Consider the following 16,349-nt stretch of genomic DNA (forward strand, 5'->3'; position numbering starts at 1 on the left):
TATTTAATTTGTTATTTTTAACCTTAAATAATACTGCCAGCTGATATAGGGCTCTCTGTATGTTTACAGCATTAGGTGAGTTGTTGTTTTTTTCTAGAGAAAAATTAATGCCTATCTTGTGTAGCCTACCTAATATTTATCCAAATGAGTCAATATTAAATCAAATCACAATAATTGAATTGAACTGAAATCATAAAAAAGCGTAGCTTACCAGAAATTGAACCATGTAAACATTGTAACATGTTGTCACTAAACCTAATAAAATTCAGTTTAGTTACAAAAATGTTTTGACAATCACAATACACTTATTGTGATGCAAAAATTACGTCACAATTATTAATAATTGCATCACAATTGCCCCACCTCCCCACACTGTATTTGATTAATGTCATTGTATAAAAAGAGGTTTAAATAAATAAAAATCTTACAGACATACATGATTTGTATACATTTTATTTCTGTGGTAATAGGACTTGAAATGACTCGAAACTAAAATGTTAGGACTTTGGACTCGACTTGAGACTTGTTGGCTTTGACTTGTGACTCGACTCGGGACTTGCCTCATCTTTGACTCGACTCGACTTGGGAATCGAGGGCAAAGACTTGAGACTTACTTGTGACTTGCATAACAATGACTTTGTCCCACCTCTTACAGTAATACAGTTATACAGTAATACAGTACAGTCTCTTCTCAACTACTGCCATTCTCCTCCTGACAGCTTGAGAGTGAAGTAAGAAGATAATAGATGACAGACTCGTGCACATATTCATCATTTCTGTGATGTGAAGCTCCAGTATTATGTGATGATGATGTTGTGTATATGTGGCATTATGTGTTGAACTGAACTAACAGACGTGATCCACAGATCCAGCTGATACAGCATCAGAAACTGAAGTCAGTGTGACTGCTGGATCATTATACAGAGGTACGACACGTTCATTTATACTGACAGCTTTATAACATTAAACTATCAGTCAGTCTGTAAATGCTTCATCAATAACTGTTGATAGTTGAATACCCTTGACTTCAGTCATGTACAGTTTCTCTTCTTCCTCTCATGTTTCCTGCAGTGATTGTGATTATTGTTGAGATGGCAGTGTTTGCTGCTCCTACTGTGATTCTTCTTCAGATCATCTGTGCAAGAAGAGCTGGTGAGTTTTGAGCCGCACACAATCTGATGATTCACACTCATCTGATCTGGAACAATCTGCAATCATGATAAAAACACATACGAGAGGTCAGTCAATGCTTTTATTTTGCAGGGAGGAAGGACTCGAAGCACCCAGAGGAAATAGAGATGCCGACAATATTAGAATAAAATACTGATGAGTTTAGAGCCAATCTGCAGCAATATTTACAATAGCAAAAACTTACAGAGGATGATGATGATGATGATACATTTTATTTGTAATGCGCTTTTCTCCAACCCAAAGCGCTACACAGTATAGTAAACATAATATAAGATGATTAAACAATAATTAAAAACAGAAAAATCAGACAAAAAAAATATAAATAAGATACACTTCAAAGACAGTAAGCATTTTTAAAAAGATGGGTCTTTAGAGACCTCTTAAAGCAGTCCAGAGTTGAGGAATTTTTAATCGCAAATGGAAGTTTATTCCACAACCACGGGGCGGTAACCGTAAAGGAGCGTCCACCCATCGACTTTAATTTGAATGTGGGCTGCTGTAGAGTAGAAGAGTCAGACGAGCGGAGAGAACGATTTGGAATGTAAGGAACAACTAGATCACAAAGGTATTCCGGTGCTATCCCATGAATGGCTTTATATGTTAAAATCAAGATTTTAAAATCGATACGTGCCGTTACTGGAAGCCAATGGAGTTCATAAAGAACAGGGGAAATATGCTGCTGAACAGTTGTGTGTGTTAATACGCGTGCGGCCGAGTTTTGGATATACTGTAATTTCTTAATATGTTTATCAGGGAGACCAGAGTATAGTGCATTACAATAATCCAGTCTCGACGTGATAAATGCGTGGATAAGCTTTTCCGCATCTTGCAGAGATATAAAAGGCCGAACTCTGGCAATATTTTTTAGATGAAAAAAAGCTGATTTTGAAACCAATTTGATATGGGCATCAAAAGACAAATGTGAATCAAAAATAACACCTAAATTTCGCACCTGTAATGCTGGGGCCAGTAAATCAGAATCAGTGATCAGATTTTGACAGTTAAACTTGTGCAAGGCTGTCGGCATACCAACAAGTAGAAATTCTGTTTTTGATTCATTAAGTTTAAGATAATTGGCATGCATCCATAACTTAATTTCTTCCATACATGCGCTCAGAGCTGTGATTGCAAGATTAGGATCCGGGAGTGTGTTAACATAGATCTGCGTGTCATCAGCGTAACAATGAAACCCCAGACCGTATTTTCTGATAATGTCACCAAGTGGGAGCATATAAATGCAGAACAAAGTCGGCCCTATCACTGACCCCTGCGGGACACCCTGCTGAACTAATGTGGCCTCAGATTTATGTTTCCCCATGCAAACATACTGAAAACGATCTGCTAAATAGGACTCAAACCATTTGAACACAACACCAGAGATGCCTAACAACACACGCAACCTGTTAAGAAGGATAATATGACATATAGTGTCAAAAGCTGCGCTTAAGTCTAGCAGGACTAGAATACTGCAAGCACCAGTGTCAGCAGAACCAAGTAGGTCGTTGGTGACCCTTACAAGTGCAGTCTCAGTGCTGTGTCCAGATCTGAAACCAGACTGAAACGGTTCCAAAAAGTTGTTATTGGACAGATATTGCTGTAACTGACCAACAACAACTCGTTCGAGAACCTTTGCCACAAAGGGCAGGTTCGCAATAGGCCTGTAGTTAGCTAAATTTCGAACATCACAGCCAGTTTTTTTTAGAACAGGTGTGATAGCGGCCACCTTAAGGGCCGGAGGAACCTGGCCAGTGGCTAGGGAGTTGTTAATAATTACAGTGATGGAAGGGCCGACATGTGATAAACACTTCTTTAGAACCTCAGTAGGCAAGGGGTCAAGAAAGCACGTGGATGAACTCATAGTCATGATCAATTTAAAAACATTGTCTACATTGACAGTAGTAAAGTTCGAAAGGGCAGTAGAAGGTGAGTTTTTTGAGTAAGACTCACTAGTCAGCAAAGGAGAGTCAAAGGAGATGGAGCTATAAATACTCTGAACTTTCTCTGTAAAATATTTGTTAAAATTATTACACATCTCATCAGAAAGACAGACAGTTTTCTTTTGAGATTTGAGAAGGCTATCAATTGTCTTAAATAACGTCCTAGGATTAGCAGCACCTTTATTGATAACGTGAGAGTAATATGCCTCTCTGCTAGTCTTCAAAGCAAGATGATACTGCAGCTGGTGTTGTTCAAACATTAATTTGTGAACGGTGAGGCCTGATTTTTTATACAACCGCTCAATCTTCCTTCCTTCAACTTTAAGTGCACGCAGATCATTTGTGTACCAGGGAGACGACTTGGAAAAAGATACAACTCGTTCTTTCACTGGTGCAACAACATTGAGAATTGAGGAAAGTGCAGAGTTGTAACAGTCAATAGAGCCAAGCACAGGAAGCTCCGCAACAAGGTTAGAAATCCTTTCAGGGTCAATATTCCTAATATTCCTAAAGGATATGACACGCTGTTTAGAAGACTGCAGGGAGGCAGAGATGGTAAATTCACTTGTCAGTAATTTATGATCACTAAAATTAACTTCATCCTTTGAAAGCTGATCTATACCAATACCCACAGAGCATAACAGGTCCAATGTATGTCCAGATTTATGAGTTGAAAAGTCGACATGTTGAATGAAGTTAAAACACTCTAACACATGCAGGAAGGCAGCTGCAGAGGAACAGTTTGGATTGTCGACATGAATATTCAGGTCCCCTATTAGCAGCATGTCTGGACAAATAGGACTTAGCAGAGTCAATAATTCTGCAAGTTCAGAAAAGAACCTCGCATCAGCCTTAAGTGGGCGATAGATTAAAACAACTAGTACTGGTGAAGTGCTGTTAATTTTGATAGTCAGGCATTCAAAAGATGACACAGCAGGTGTTGTAACTTCTGCAATAGACAAATCAGATCTATATAGAATAGCAAGACCACCACCTTTACCAGTGAGTCTAGGTCTGTCAATGTATGTGAATCCAGGTGGTTTGGCTAAATTAAGGTTGTAAAAGTCATTTGGTTGATGCCATGTCTCACAGAGACAGAGAAAATCAAGTTTTCTATCCAATATTTTATCGTGAAGCAGCGCGGCTTTCTTGTTCATTGAACGCACATTTAATTGAGCGAGTCTAATTTTAGAACTTGCGTTCTTTACGCGATTCTGCAACGACTTCTGAGGAAAATGTAAGTTAGATGAGCAGATGCCACGAAAATTAAGATGTCTTGAACGCCTAGATGAGGAGTGAAGTACATTTATTCCAACAGGCGAAGGATAGAAACATCGGCGGGAGCCACGATGCAAATATCTTGGCCGATGCAAAAGTTTGAATGATCGCAAAGTTTTAATAATACAGGTGCTGGGAGGCAGATGATTATCCAATGAAAAAAGCTCAGAATATGAGTACCTTATCATGTTGATGTTCCACAATCTTGATTCCAGTGTTCCACAGAATCCAGTTATAGCATAGACCAGTGAAAAGAATGTAGTAAAGGGAAACAGCATGCTTATATCCAATGGAATCCTGATAGAATTGTGAAGAGTCGCGGGAATCGTTCAGCGATTAAAATGCAGAGGCCGCAGCAGCATCAGACCGTTAGTAAATCCACACACGCAGACATACACCGACTTCAGCCTCGTTCAGGTGCCGCACCCGCCACTCGAAACAGGAAGACGCCGAGGAATCACCTCAAAAGCGATCAGCAATCCAAGCTCAACAGGAACCTCACATTTAAATGTTGAGATGAGAGGTAGGCCTAATAGGCTATAAAATCATTTAAAAAGTTGGTAGCAGAATAAAACAAATATTAAAATAACAAATAACTAAAACACATGGGTTGAGAAGCGGCATCCAGCTGAGCCAGCGTCCTCTCACACCCCAGATCCAGGATTGTTCATTGTTTTATTTTCTTCTTCTCAGAAAACAGAGAAAAAACTCTGAGCACTTATAGTGACATAATCAAGTTTAGATTAAAATGTGTGTTTTTTACATATAAAAAGACAGATTTATTTTCATTTATATGGATTTTATGGATATATTTGCAGACAGTGTTGAAAGTCATTCTCTTGCGCTTCATATGTAAACTGCTTTAAATATAATATTAATACAGTAATGGACAGACTCAGACTGTATAATCTCTCTCTGTTCTGTGTGATGGAGCTGATTTGAGGATTCTTGGATCTTGTCTGTTCATTCCTGGTTTTAGCATATTTTTTCATTTTGAATGATTGCTATAATTTTCTTAATAAACCGCTGCAGTTGTGTTTAATAAGTCTCCTTTCCTGAGATGTTTGTTAGGAATATGTTAATTCCCCTTCATGAGCTGGTAATGTATCTGTAAGTCCACTGAAGCGAGTTGTAGTTGAGAAGCCGCTTCAATAACCGAGAGCTAGATATTGGGTCTTAAACACCTCACGACACCCTGAAGGACCCACTGAGAGGTCAGACTTGAAGCACTGTTCCTGAGATGCTCTTCTTGGTGGTTAACTGTAAGCAGCAGACAGATCCAGCAAGAGGAGAACTGAGGATTCGGAGGCTCCTCTTGCCAGTCTCAGAGCTTCAATAACCGAGAGCAGGGCCGTCTCAGTTTAGTGGCGCTTCTGAAGCCAGACTGGTTGTTGTCCAGGAGGATGTTCTGTGTGAGAAATGGAGATAGTTGGTGGAAAACGACTCGTTCAAGTGTTTTAGCAAAGTGGTCCAGAAGTTCAGGGAGGCGGAAGTTAAATCAGTGGTGCTTGAGAAATACATCCCAGATCTTCCAGAGCATTTGTAGTGTTGATAAAGGAGTCTGGATCTGATATATTTCTCAAGGCTGGAGAGAGTAAAGCAGAACGTTATAATCCATGTGTGGAAACTCCCTGAAGACAGTTAATATCTGCTTTACAGACGCTCATGTGCAAATGCAGCTTTATTTTACCAAGCTGATGCTAATAATTACTTTACAGTACTTTTAAAATCTGTTTTATAATTCAGGAGTCATGAATAGTGGAAACCTTTTCAGTAACGAACCAATTTTATCACTAATAATTTCAATATTTTACTTCTAGAGTTTAATGGCATGCAGGAAACTACTAAAATAAAGAAGTGAAACTAGCAGTAATGCTAAGAATAGCCTGTAAGGGTGGATTTCCTGCAGGGGTTCAGTCTGCAAGACTGCCGAATGACTAAAGAAACGTTGTCAGCAAGATGGTAGAAAACTGCACATTTCTTGTCTATTCCACCCACTGCCACTTATACCAGCAACGGAAATAAGCGCAGTTACAACAGCTTAATATGTGGGAGAGCGTTGCTGTAGAGAGAGATGATATTGTATTGCAATATGAAGCACTTCAAAGTCAATACCAAATCAAAACTAGTTAGCACATTATTTGTAATTGAAAAGGTTTAATGACAAAATATGGTTATGATTACACTAGTTACAAAATAGATGTATGAGATGATGATAACATGTACCACTAATTGTACCCAGCATATATGAAATATGTTACCAGAGAGAGAGAGAGAGAGAGTATGAGGAAAGAGGTGGTAAAGAGAGAGAGAGAGTGTAGAGAGTATGAGGAAAGAGGTGGTAAAGAGAGGTAGAGAGTAAAACAAAAGAGGAGGTAAAGAGAGAGAGAGAGAGTGTAGAGAGTATGAGGAAAGAGGTGGTAAAGAGAGGTAGAGAGTAAAACAAAAGAGGAGGTAAAGAGAGAGAGAGAGAGTGTAGAGAGTATGAGGAAAGAGGTGGTAAAGAGAGGTAGAGAGTAAAACAAAAGAGGAGAGAGAGAGAGAGAGAGTGTAGAGAGTATGAGGAAAGGGGTGGTAAAGAGAGGTAGAGAGTAAAAGAAAAGAGGAGAGAGAGAGAGAGAGAGAGAGCCCCAAGAAAGGGACCCAGAGAAGAAGAGACAGAGCAACAGTTGCAATTGTAAGGCTGTAAGGACTGATTTCCCTGATAAAACAAAGCTCACCCTGCAATAAAGCCATAAAATGCCCCCTGGACAGCAGATAGCAAAGACAGAGCACAGGACATAGCCCTGACCAAACTTATCTCCTTGTCCCCTTGTTTGACTTCATCTCATCCCCCCCTCTCCCTCCTCAAGACACTGAAAGTTCATTAAGAATGTCTATATAACACATATGATGTATTTTGTGAATATGTTGTTTTTCCTTTTCATGTTTGGTATCATTTTAAGTGTCGCAGTGCGATTGGTAAAATGGTCTTAATTTCATTGCAGTCATTGGTTTAATGAGAAAGATTGAGAATTTAGGAGAATCCTGGATCTCCTCTCTGGCTGATATCTCTTTACAATATCTCCTGAAACCAGGTGCTCCCCCCCTGGGGTACATGGATAGGAAAAAACAACTCTAAACAACATTTGTATAACCCCTTTTGTTCTGGTCTGGTACTTAAGGCGAGGGGACAGAGCAGTCTTTGGGACCCTGTAACCAGGATCACCCCCCATACAGTGCTGTTTCAGGGTTCTCCTGTTGGAAAGCACTCTCACACCGCTGTGTGTCTCTGTCAGGAATACATTGCTTACTTACAAGTCATCTTTGAGTAAATGATGTCATGTATTTTCTGAATTGGCTTTTAATCATTTACTTCTGTAATTGGCATGATACATTTTTACCTGACAAATAAATGTTACATCTTGATTTATTCTGAAGTTTTAGAAATCATTCATTTTAGTAGATTAATGTGCAGTCTGGTGTTTCCGCAAATCTTTGTCCAGGATAGATCAAACTGAAGGCACTATGAATGGACCATGGGGCACATCTTAGGAAGACCTCCTGATTTCTGACTATCTCATGACTTAGCATGTTGTACGCTGCAAATATTATAAAAAAATTACACCTATGGGTCTGCAGTGAGCGGCTGCATAGGGTAAAATACTTGCACTGCACCCTCTGACTATTGCAGGATATTTTCTAATCAGAAACACAATCTAAATTTGATTATCATTTGAAATTGGAGTCAGATTAAGCGTGGAGCTAAAGTAATATTAAAACTAAATTCCAATAAATTAAGTGAACTTCACTGGAGCACTGAAAAGACATACACGCATTAAACCTTCGCCGTCGTTGGGCCAATGGGTGGTCCTTACACAATCTTGTTTTATCCTTTCCTGACCATGTGACTTTAACCCAAATGAGAGACGTTCAAACTGACCAATCAGATAATCACACTCCCCCCACCGCACTAAAGGTGTGACAGTTCATCGACCCCGAAGTACACACATCTTGGCCTACAGGCCTTGTTCACTATCAGCCCCTCTGTGCCTTTAGGAGCTACAAATGCTCCTTGTGGGAGAAAGAGGGGTGGAAAACAGTAAAGCAAATGTCTTTGTTCCTTTCAGATATCTTGGATTATTTTCAGTCCTACACTGAATATCTGATTCAATCCCTCCGCAGAAGTAGCAGTGCTTCACCTTCTGAGAATATAGTTCCCAGTGTGTGTATGGTTAGAAGAGGCTGTGTCTCATGTGACCTTGTTATTTGAACACGCTGTGACTATACAAATCTCTACATGGAAATAGGAAAATGTTGGCGTTATTTTGTCACTTATTGGGAGCAGTCGGGACATTACTATTATTATTATTACAGATCGGGCTCGGGTCGGACTCGGGCTCATTTAGCTTCTCTCCTTTCATCATGCCCATAATATACGTGCAGAGCGCAGGCTACTGTATGAAATATTGTTATATTGATAATATTATAAATATGCAACGCAATATGCGATTACGCGAGTGCAGTGCATCAGGTGACAGTTGAGCATGCAGAGCATCAGGGAGAAGTTGGAGCGTGGGGAGTTACTGAAAGTTCCCAATGCTTCAGGAAAAGCTGCATTTTGAAAGAGTTTTGATTTGATCACCACAACAAACACTGAGCCTGAAGCCTTCAACAGTGGATGCTGTTCTTCTTCTTCACAACACTCACCAATAAACAGCGAATGATGACCAACGTACATGTACAAGTTTTTTTTTTATTATATTTGTATTATTATCTAACGTTAGCCAGTTGGCGAAGAGTTCTTTGAAACGTTGTTCTTCAGTAAAGTTACTTAACATCTAAGAAAGGTCGGCCGTAAATCTTTATTCACTGCTGGATCACATTTGGCTATATAATATTCTCCACTGCATGCTTATGCTTCTCTGTAATGGACAGTCTGTATTAATATCTGTGGGCATAATTGTCGGTGGTGGTAGTTATGTTTGAGGCCTATAATAAAATTGTACCTCTTAGTAGCGTGTGTGTGTGTGTGTGTGCGTGTGCGTCTAGCAGAGACAGCGCGCATCAGAGAGAGCTTACAGTGATATTGATGTTGGTCTCGGGTCGGGTCGGGTCGGGTTCGGGGTGATAAATTGCAGACGTTGTCGGGCCAGGGCCGGGTTAGGGCTTGAGAAAACTGCGCGAGTTCGATTGAGTCTGTGTGTGTGTGTGTGTTTGCCACATTGAGAATGTTGTACAGGATCACCCCTTCATTTGTGTGTATGTATGATATGCATTGTTTTGGATCTATTGATTTTTTTTTTTGACAAAAAATGATCAGAATTTTTTCACCCACTTAACTTTGTAGAATCGAGTCAATTTTTCTTGTGTGTGTTCAGTTGTCAAACTTAGGAAAAGTAGCCAAGTCTTGTACCGCTCAGATTAAGGAAAGTATTTTTTTTAAATAAATAAAAATAATTTTGCCCACATTTGTCCCCAATACGGTTTTAATTGGACATTGGACATTTCAGTGAAACTTAAGGTGTGTGAAAACCCCGTACACGTCCATACACTTGAGATGCACAGAGATGATCAGATACAGGACATTTCTGATTACACACACTAGATGTGTTCAGAGATTTCCAGTATACCAGCAATTGCTGATGTTGTAATGTTTAAATCCTGGTAAGCATGAGGCCAAGAAAGTTCTCAGTTCTCAGTTCTTATAGATTTATTAAAATCCTAAAGCAATCCAACAGTGCCAGATGTTACATAATGGTCAGCATGTACAACACACTTCAACTCTTACTCTACACCTTTTATAGGTGACAACATGTGGACTACAGCGCCATCTCCTGACTAATACACTAACACTACATTCCCCCATTACTTAAAGGATTAGTTCACATCAAAATGAAAATTTCCTGATAATTTACTCACCCCAATGCCATCCAAGATGTCCATGTCTTTCTTTCTTCAGTGGAAAATAAATTAAGTTTTTAGAGGAAAACATTTCAGGATTTTTCTCCACACAATGGACTTCAACGGTCACCAAATTGTCCGAATCAATGCAGTTTCAAAGGGCTCTGAAGTGCTTCAAAGGGCTCCTCACGATCCCAGCTGAGGAATAGGGTCTTATCTAGCGAAACGATCGAACATTTTCTAAAGCAAATAAACATGTATATACTTTTTAACCACAATTGTTCGTCTTGTGCTGGTGTGCGACGCGCCAGGCATTACGTAATCACGTTGGAAAGGTCACGCTAGACGTAGGCGGAAGTACCGCCCCATTGTTTACAAGCGTGGAGAACACTTAGGGGGCGTTACCCTCGGTTTGGGACGGGACTGGAGTATTTTGCAAAATCTCCTTTGTAAAAGCTTTACAAGGCATAACTAGTCCTCACTTTAGATGAGCTCATAAAAACAGTTAACTGACCACAACTAAATGCTTTATAACTACCTGAATTAACCATTAATTATTGACACACTGAGTAACTATTACTATATGTCTGAATAATAAGATGTGAATTTACATTTAAATAGTTGATTTATGTAACCCAGGTCATTAACTCGGGTCACTAATATTAATAATTAGTATTATTTTATTTATATCGCAATAAAACTAATAGTCAGAAGAGAACATGTAGTAAAATGTTTTTATTTTATTTTATTATAAAAAGGAAAAGGTTCCTGAACTGATTGCTGATTGGTGAGGTGAAAGGTTAGCCCCGCCCCCTGTTGGAGAGTTCCAGAAGATCGCGCACAAGCAGAAATGTAGAGAGATTGCGAACGACACGAGAGTGAGAGCAGATGCGATTGAGTGATTTGAGGGAGAACAAACTGTTTAATAATCCAGCAATAGATTATTAACAAGTTGAGAAGTAGATTTATGAGGTATTAATTCTTTAAAAAGCCCACGCTTTGAGAAGAGTGCGATGTGAATCTGAACGCGACGAGAAGAAAAGACACTGACGTGATAGGATCTGAACTAAATCTTTTTTTGTCTCTGATTTATTTTTCTCCTTGGTGAGTACCAATTTCTTTATAAGAGATGTATTTAGGTAATGTGGATACTGTTTTTGGACTCTTAAGCCCTATTCGGACGGGACTCGTTTTCCAAACGACGTTTGAGTTACAATTCTTATCAACCTAACTTACGTCTGTGATTTCATGTACGGATTCGGAGACTAACATCTCCGTGTTTATTACCGAGGTAGGAGTGTCTGTGTTTTACATGTGGGCATTGCAGAAGATCACGTGTTCAGAATGCGTGGGTTGCGTAGGAAATTTGATCAAATGTATTTTGAAATTAAGTACTTTTAAAATTAAGCTCTTTGAAATATAAAGTAAAACGTCCTAACGTATTTTTAGTGTTTTGTAAACATTTTATAAAAATCGTAGTATAAAAAAAACTAAACATACATTTATCATCATGATTTTACAGAACTGGGTTCTTATAATAAACCCACTGGAATACATTTTTTTTTTAACTTATATAATTTACACGTTATGTAATTAAGTGCAGAAATGAAAGTAATCTTACCTGAAACTGATATTACAGTAGCCAGTCTTAACAGTTTACGTGATTTGGCTCTTCTTGTTGATTTCATTTTTTTATTTCTTCGCAGTGTACCGAACACATCTACATCCATTATCGGTGCGCAAACAGCAGAAACTTGAATACCGGCGCGATATTGAGAGATTGTACGGTAGTTCACGTTGACCAGAACACACAAGAAAAAGCGTTTTGGAAAAAAAAAAACATTTTCGGCAATCACAGACATTCGCATTCGGACGGGATTAGATTTCTCTGAGGACCGCCGAGTTTGATGAAAAACAGTAGATAATTTGCTCTGGAATTTTTACAGAAGTCGTGTGAGAAAAAGACAGACATGGCAGATTCGGACAGGATTAAAATCTCAAAGTACGTCTTTGAAACAGAAATTTCTCTAACGTCCCCCTGTGAAACTAGTCCCGTCCAAATACTTATGATGATTTAATCAATGGAAAATGACAAATTATAATATTATAAAATAAAAGTGCAAAATTCTAAATGTTATAAATGCATAAATGTTACATTTATATAAAGTTAAAAAAATATATATTTTCATAAGTGTTTACAACATGTATGATAAATAAATTTTGCTTTCCCACTAGAGGGAGACACAACATAAGGATGGAAACTATGAATGGCATTAATCACATTGATTTAGTAAACTAGTTATCATGATTTAGTAACATTAACCAATGGAAAATAGAAAATAATAATATTATAAAATAAAAGTAAATATTTCAACAAATTCCAAATGTTATAAATGCATGAATGTTATATTTATATATATTTTATAATTATATGTTATTTTCACAAGTGTTTAAAACACGTATAATAAATAAATGTTGCTTGCCCACTAGAGGGAGACACAACATAAGGATGGAAACTATGAATGGCATTAATCACATTGATCTAGTTCATTTTTATAACTTATGGTGTACTGACAGAATTGTTTTAAACAATTAGTGTACATATAATCTGTGAAATGCTTATGGATTATTAAATGTTATAACATATATATACACATATGTTATATTTATAAGTATTTATACCATATATGGTGCACTTATTATAAATGTTGTAAACACTGATTTATTTTTTCACACAGGTAAAGGATTCACACAGGTAAAGTAATCAACAGGTTTATTTGCAGAAGTATGTGATCGCAGCGATGGAAGCAGGAGAGTAACTGATGAATACAGTGTTCAGGATAGATGTCTGTTCTGAAATGGAGATCGAGGCAATGACTGAAGACGGATGAAGGAAGAAGATGACTGAAGACAAGTTGTTCAGGTAGGTATCGTGCAGGTAAGGAGTCAGGTAAGTGCATGCAGGTGAGGGCCAGAGAGGATGATGGGAAATCATGGAACGATTTATGACCAATTTTATGAACATGAGCCCATCATATTATCACTATATAAAAGATTGGTAGTAAATTAAATATAAATAAATAAAAATGTAACTTTAAAAATAAATATTTGTTTGTAAAAATGAAACAAATAAAAAAATAAAATACAAAACTACAAAATATGGGCTAACTTTACATGTAAAAGAGTGAAGTGAACTTTTGAACAAAAGAAATGGACTGGGGCTTACTCGTCCAGCCACTCGAGATCTAAAAAAAGTCTCTGGTCACAACCACTCCTGTAATTAGGAAAACATTACATTTCGAGTTACTGAATATACTTTTTCTCCATTGGGTCACCTGATGGAGTTTTAGGACACCATTAGGTCACTTGATGGAGTTTTTCGGTTCCTTGCCACTGTTGCCTTTGGCTTGCTCAGTTGGGGATATTCTGGGGATATTTAATTTGATTTTAACAATCAATAAATTCCACTAGAAACAAACCTTGTTGTATTATTTTAATTTAATACTGTGAAGCTGCTTTGAATTTAATACTGTGAAGCTGTATTGTGAAAAGCGCTATACAAATATACTTGACATGACTTGACTTTGCATGTAGACAAACGTTTCAGGATTTAATTCTAGTTCTTGGTGCAGTTAATGGCTGTTAAAAGGTACAATTTACATTTTTGTATTTTCTTGCCTTGAAAATAACTGAAAGGTTTTCTTACCGAAACCTTTGGGAGGACCACAATCTTTAATAGCAAGACCTGTCCAGGCCGGCTCAGCCACACAGTGCTGCACATAAGGGTTGGTTTCGACCTTCTGCTCTTGACCACCTCCTCTGCTTTGGGGCAATGGGTCGTCCACCCCTCCTGACCAATCAGCCTTGCCACTTTTGCGGCTGAAGGCCTCCGCAGACTGAAGTAACCTGACAGACAGAATGACAAGACTTTACTCATGCAAGTCATTTGTCACAGTGAATCAGTCTTGAATTAATGGGTGCCAATGCTGTATTGATAGATTTGGAGACTTACCGAGAAGATAGTCTTTCCTTTGAGCATATTGTGAAAGCCGCCACTTATCACAGAACGCTCTGTCTCCAGAACAGCCAGATTCACTGTGCTGCCTCTTAGATGGAGGCTGGCCCTGCAGTGAGACAGGAAACACCTCCACAAACTGGCAGAAAGACCGCCGCGTGCTGGTTTCAGCAACTGCTGCTGTCCCCTCGACTGAACAAGTCCTGTATAAGTGAGGAATACAACATTTATAGTAATATAATATACAAATATTTTGTGTTATGTCCTTGATGAATGAAGAGACATACCCAGCCATAGAGGATAAGAGCTCGGCTGCCTCCACCAAGTCCTCATCAAGGACCGCACCGGCGCTACGGGCCAAGTATAAATGTATTGAGTCCTGTTGGTGTGCTGATAAAAGTTTGGCGTCCACCCCAACCGCCCTACGCACGTCCTGTGTGGAGATTATGTGATAACATAATAACAGTGTTATTAAAACCTTTATTCTGAGATGACAAAGTCGCACTGAAAACAATGCCTGCAAACTATAATGCACTTACTTTTGACAATGAGATGGGATGATGTCAGCAGAGGAAGATTTGGGCGATAAGGAGCTTCTCCGCCGGGGTCCATGTCAGGCTGGTTATTGACCAAAAAACCCAGACGAATAAGCTCCTTCGTCAACGCCACCTGACAACCTCTATCAGGCAACAGCGTGCAGACATCACGGAAATCCCAAACCCTTCCATTGCGAATCCACTCTCTTGCAGAAGCCTCTGCTCTCTGGACCTCGGCTGCCCTTTCAGCATCTGTACGGTCTCGGAGGCATACAGTGGCCAGATGTAAAGCGATGTCCTCCTGCGGCTCGTGGCACTGCAGGCAATGAATTTTGATGCTTTCAAAAGATCTGGAAAACAAAAACACATGATATAATATATTATACAAATTAAACAATCATCTGAAAGAACGATACACAAATTAAATAGATTAAATAAAATAGATAGATAGATTGATAGATAGATAGATAGATAGATAGATGGATATATATAAAGAATATCGTGCAAAAGTTAATTTATTTCAGTAATTCAAACATTAATATATTAAAGGTTGTATCAGCGATTTCAGGCCCAAAAAAGCGCTCGTGCACGGCTGCATGCGAAGTCAGAGCTGAAGAAGAAGCCAGCGTCTATCAATGAACAAGAGAAATGGCTGAACATGGCTGAGTCAATAATCCCAAAGAGAAGGAGGAGGATTAGGGTGAGGGAATACCATCGTGTTTATTCCAAGACACGGATAGTTGTCAGGAAGGCTTTTGAAAGGTGGAGAGAACTTAAAGAACTGAAATATTTTAAATCGTACGCCGAGGTTTCACTGTTTCTTCTGGACAGGTGAGTAGCTGCTAGTGCTGACTTGTTTGGATGTGAACTGTGTGTGAAAATATCCTTCTTGAAAAATATGAGTGAAGCTCGACTAAACTTGGGTAGCTCTAGCTAACGTAGGCGACATGATGCACGAAACGGGAGGGAGGGGCGAGCTAACTTGGTTTGTTTGGGATCCCGCTTCAAACACAAACAGAAGTGACGTCACCCACAATCGCTGATACAACCTTTAATATTAATAAACATATTAATGGCAAAGGTGTAATTACACTATTCAGCACAAACAGGGCTACTATAATATGTGAGCAACATGTTTGCATTTTACATAGGCAGTAAGCCATAATCATCAAAAGTATAACAAATAAAGGCTTGAAATATCTCACTTTGCGTGTAATGAGTGTATATAATATAGTAGTTCCATCTTTTAAATTGATTTACTGACATTTTTTTACCTTTTTAACACACACACACACATCGCTGAAACACTAGAATGAATCAGTCAAGCCTAACCCTAACCGAAGCTCATCATGCAGCCTGTTATCATCATCACAAGCGAATATACGCATGTTATTACATTTATAAACGTTAATGAACTAATTGTTACCAGTAAAACCTCCGGGAATGACCCACGCTTGTTGCTCTCTGGACGGCGCCATCTTTGTTTACACAAGTCACTGGAAACGGAGA

General features: G+C 38.7%; 1 protein-coding gene across 2 annotated transcripts; it reads right to left on the reverse strand.

The window, feature by feature from the left end:
- Positions 1-953: 953 nt before the first annotated feature.
- On the reverse strand, positions 954-16,329 carry LOC311302445 (uncharacterized protein). Of its 2 annotated transcripts, none has more exons than XM_084428329.1 (6): positions 16,173-16,311; positions 14,844-15,190; positions 14,592-14,737; positions 14,302-14,507; positions 13,996-14,195; positions 954-1,208 (listed from the first exon to the last, which is right to left on the reverse strand). In XM_084428329.1, the coding sequence occupies exons 3-6, from the start codon at positions 14,597-14,599 to the stop codon at positions 1,032-1,034; spliced, it is 591 nt and encodes a 196-aa protein (XP_084284455.1). In that variant the 5' UTR covers positions 14,600-14,737; positions 14,844-15,190; positions 16,173-16,311; the 3' UTR covers positions 954-1,031. The 2 variants fall into 2 exon arrangements, with proteins under 2 accessions (XP_084284455.1, XP_084284456.1); XM_084428330.1 differs by lacking the exon at positions 954-1,208 and adding an exon at positions 13,046-13,715 and having other exon boundaries at positions 16,267-16,329.
- Positions 16,330-16,349: the final 20 nt, after the last annotated feature.

This window comes from Rutilus rutilus, assembly GCF_951802725.1.
Source record: "Rutilus rutilus genome assembly, chromosome: 1".
Lineage (NCBI taxonomy): Eukaryota > Metazoa > Chordata > Actinopteri > Cypriniformes > Leuciscidae > Rutilus > Rutilus rutilus.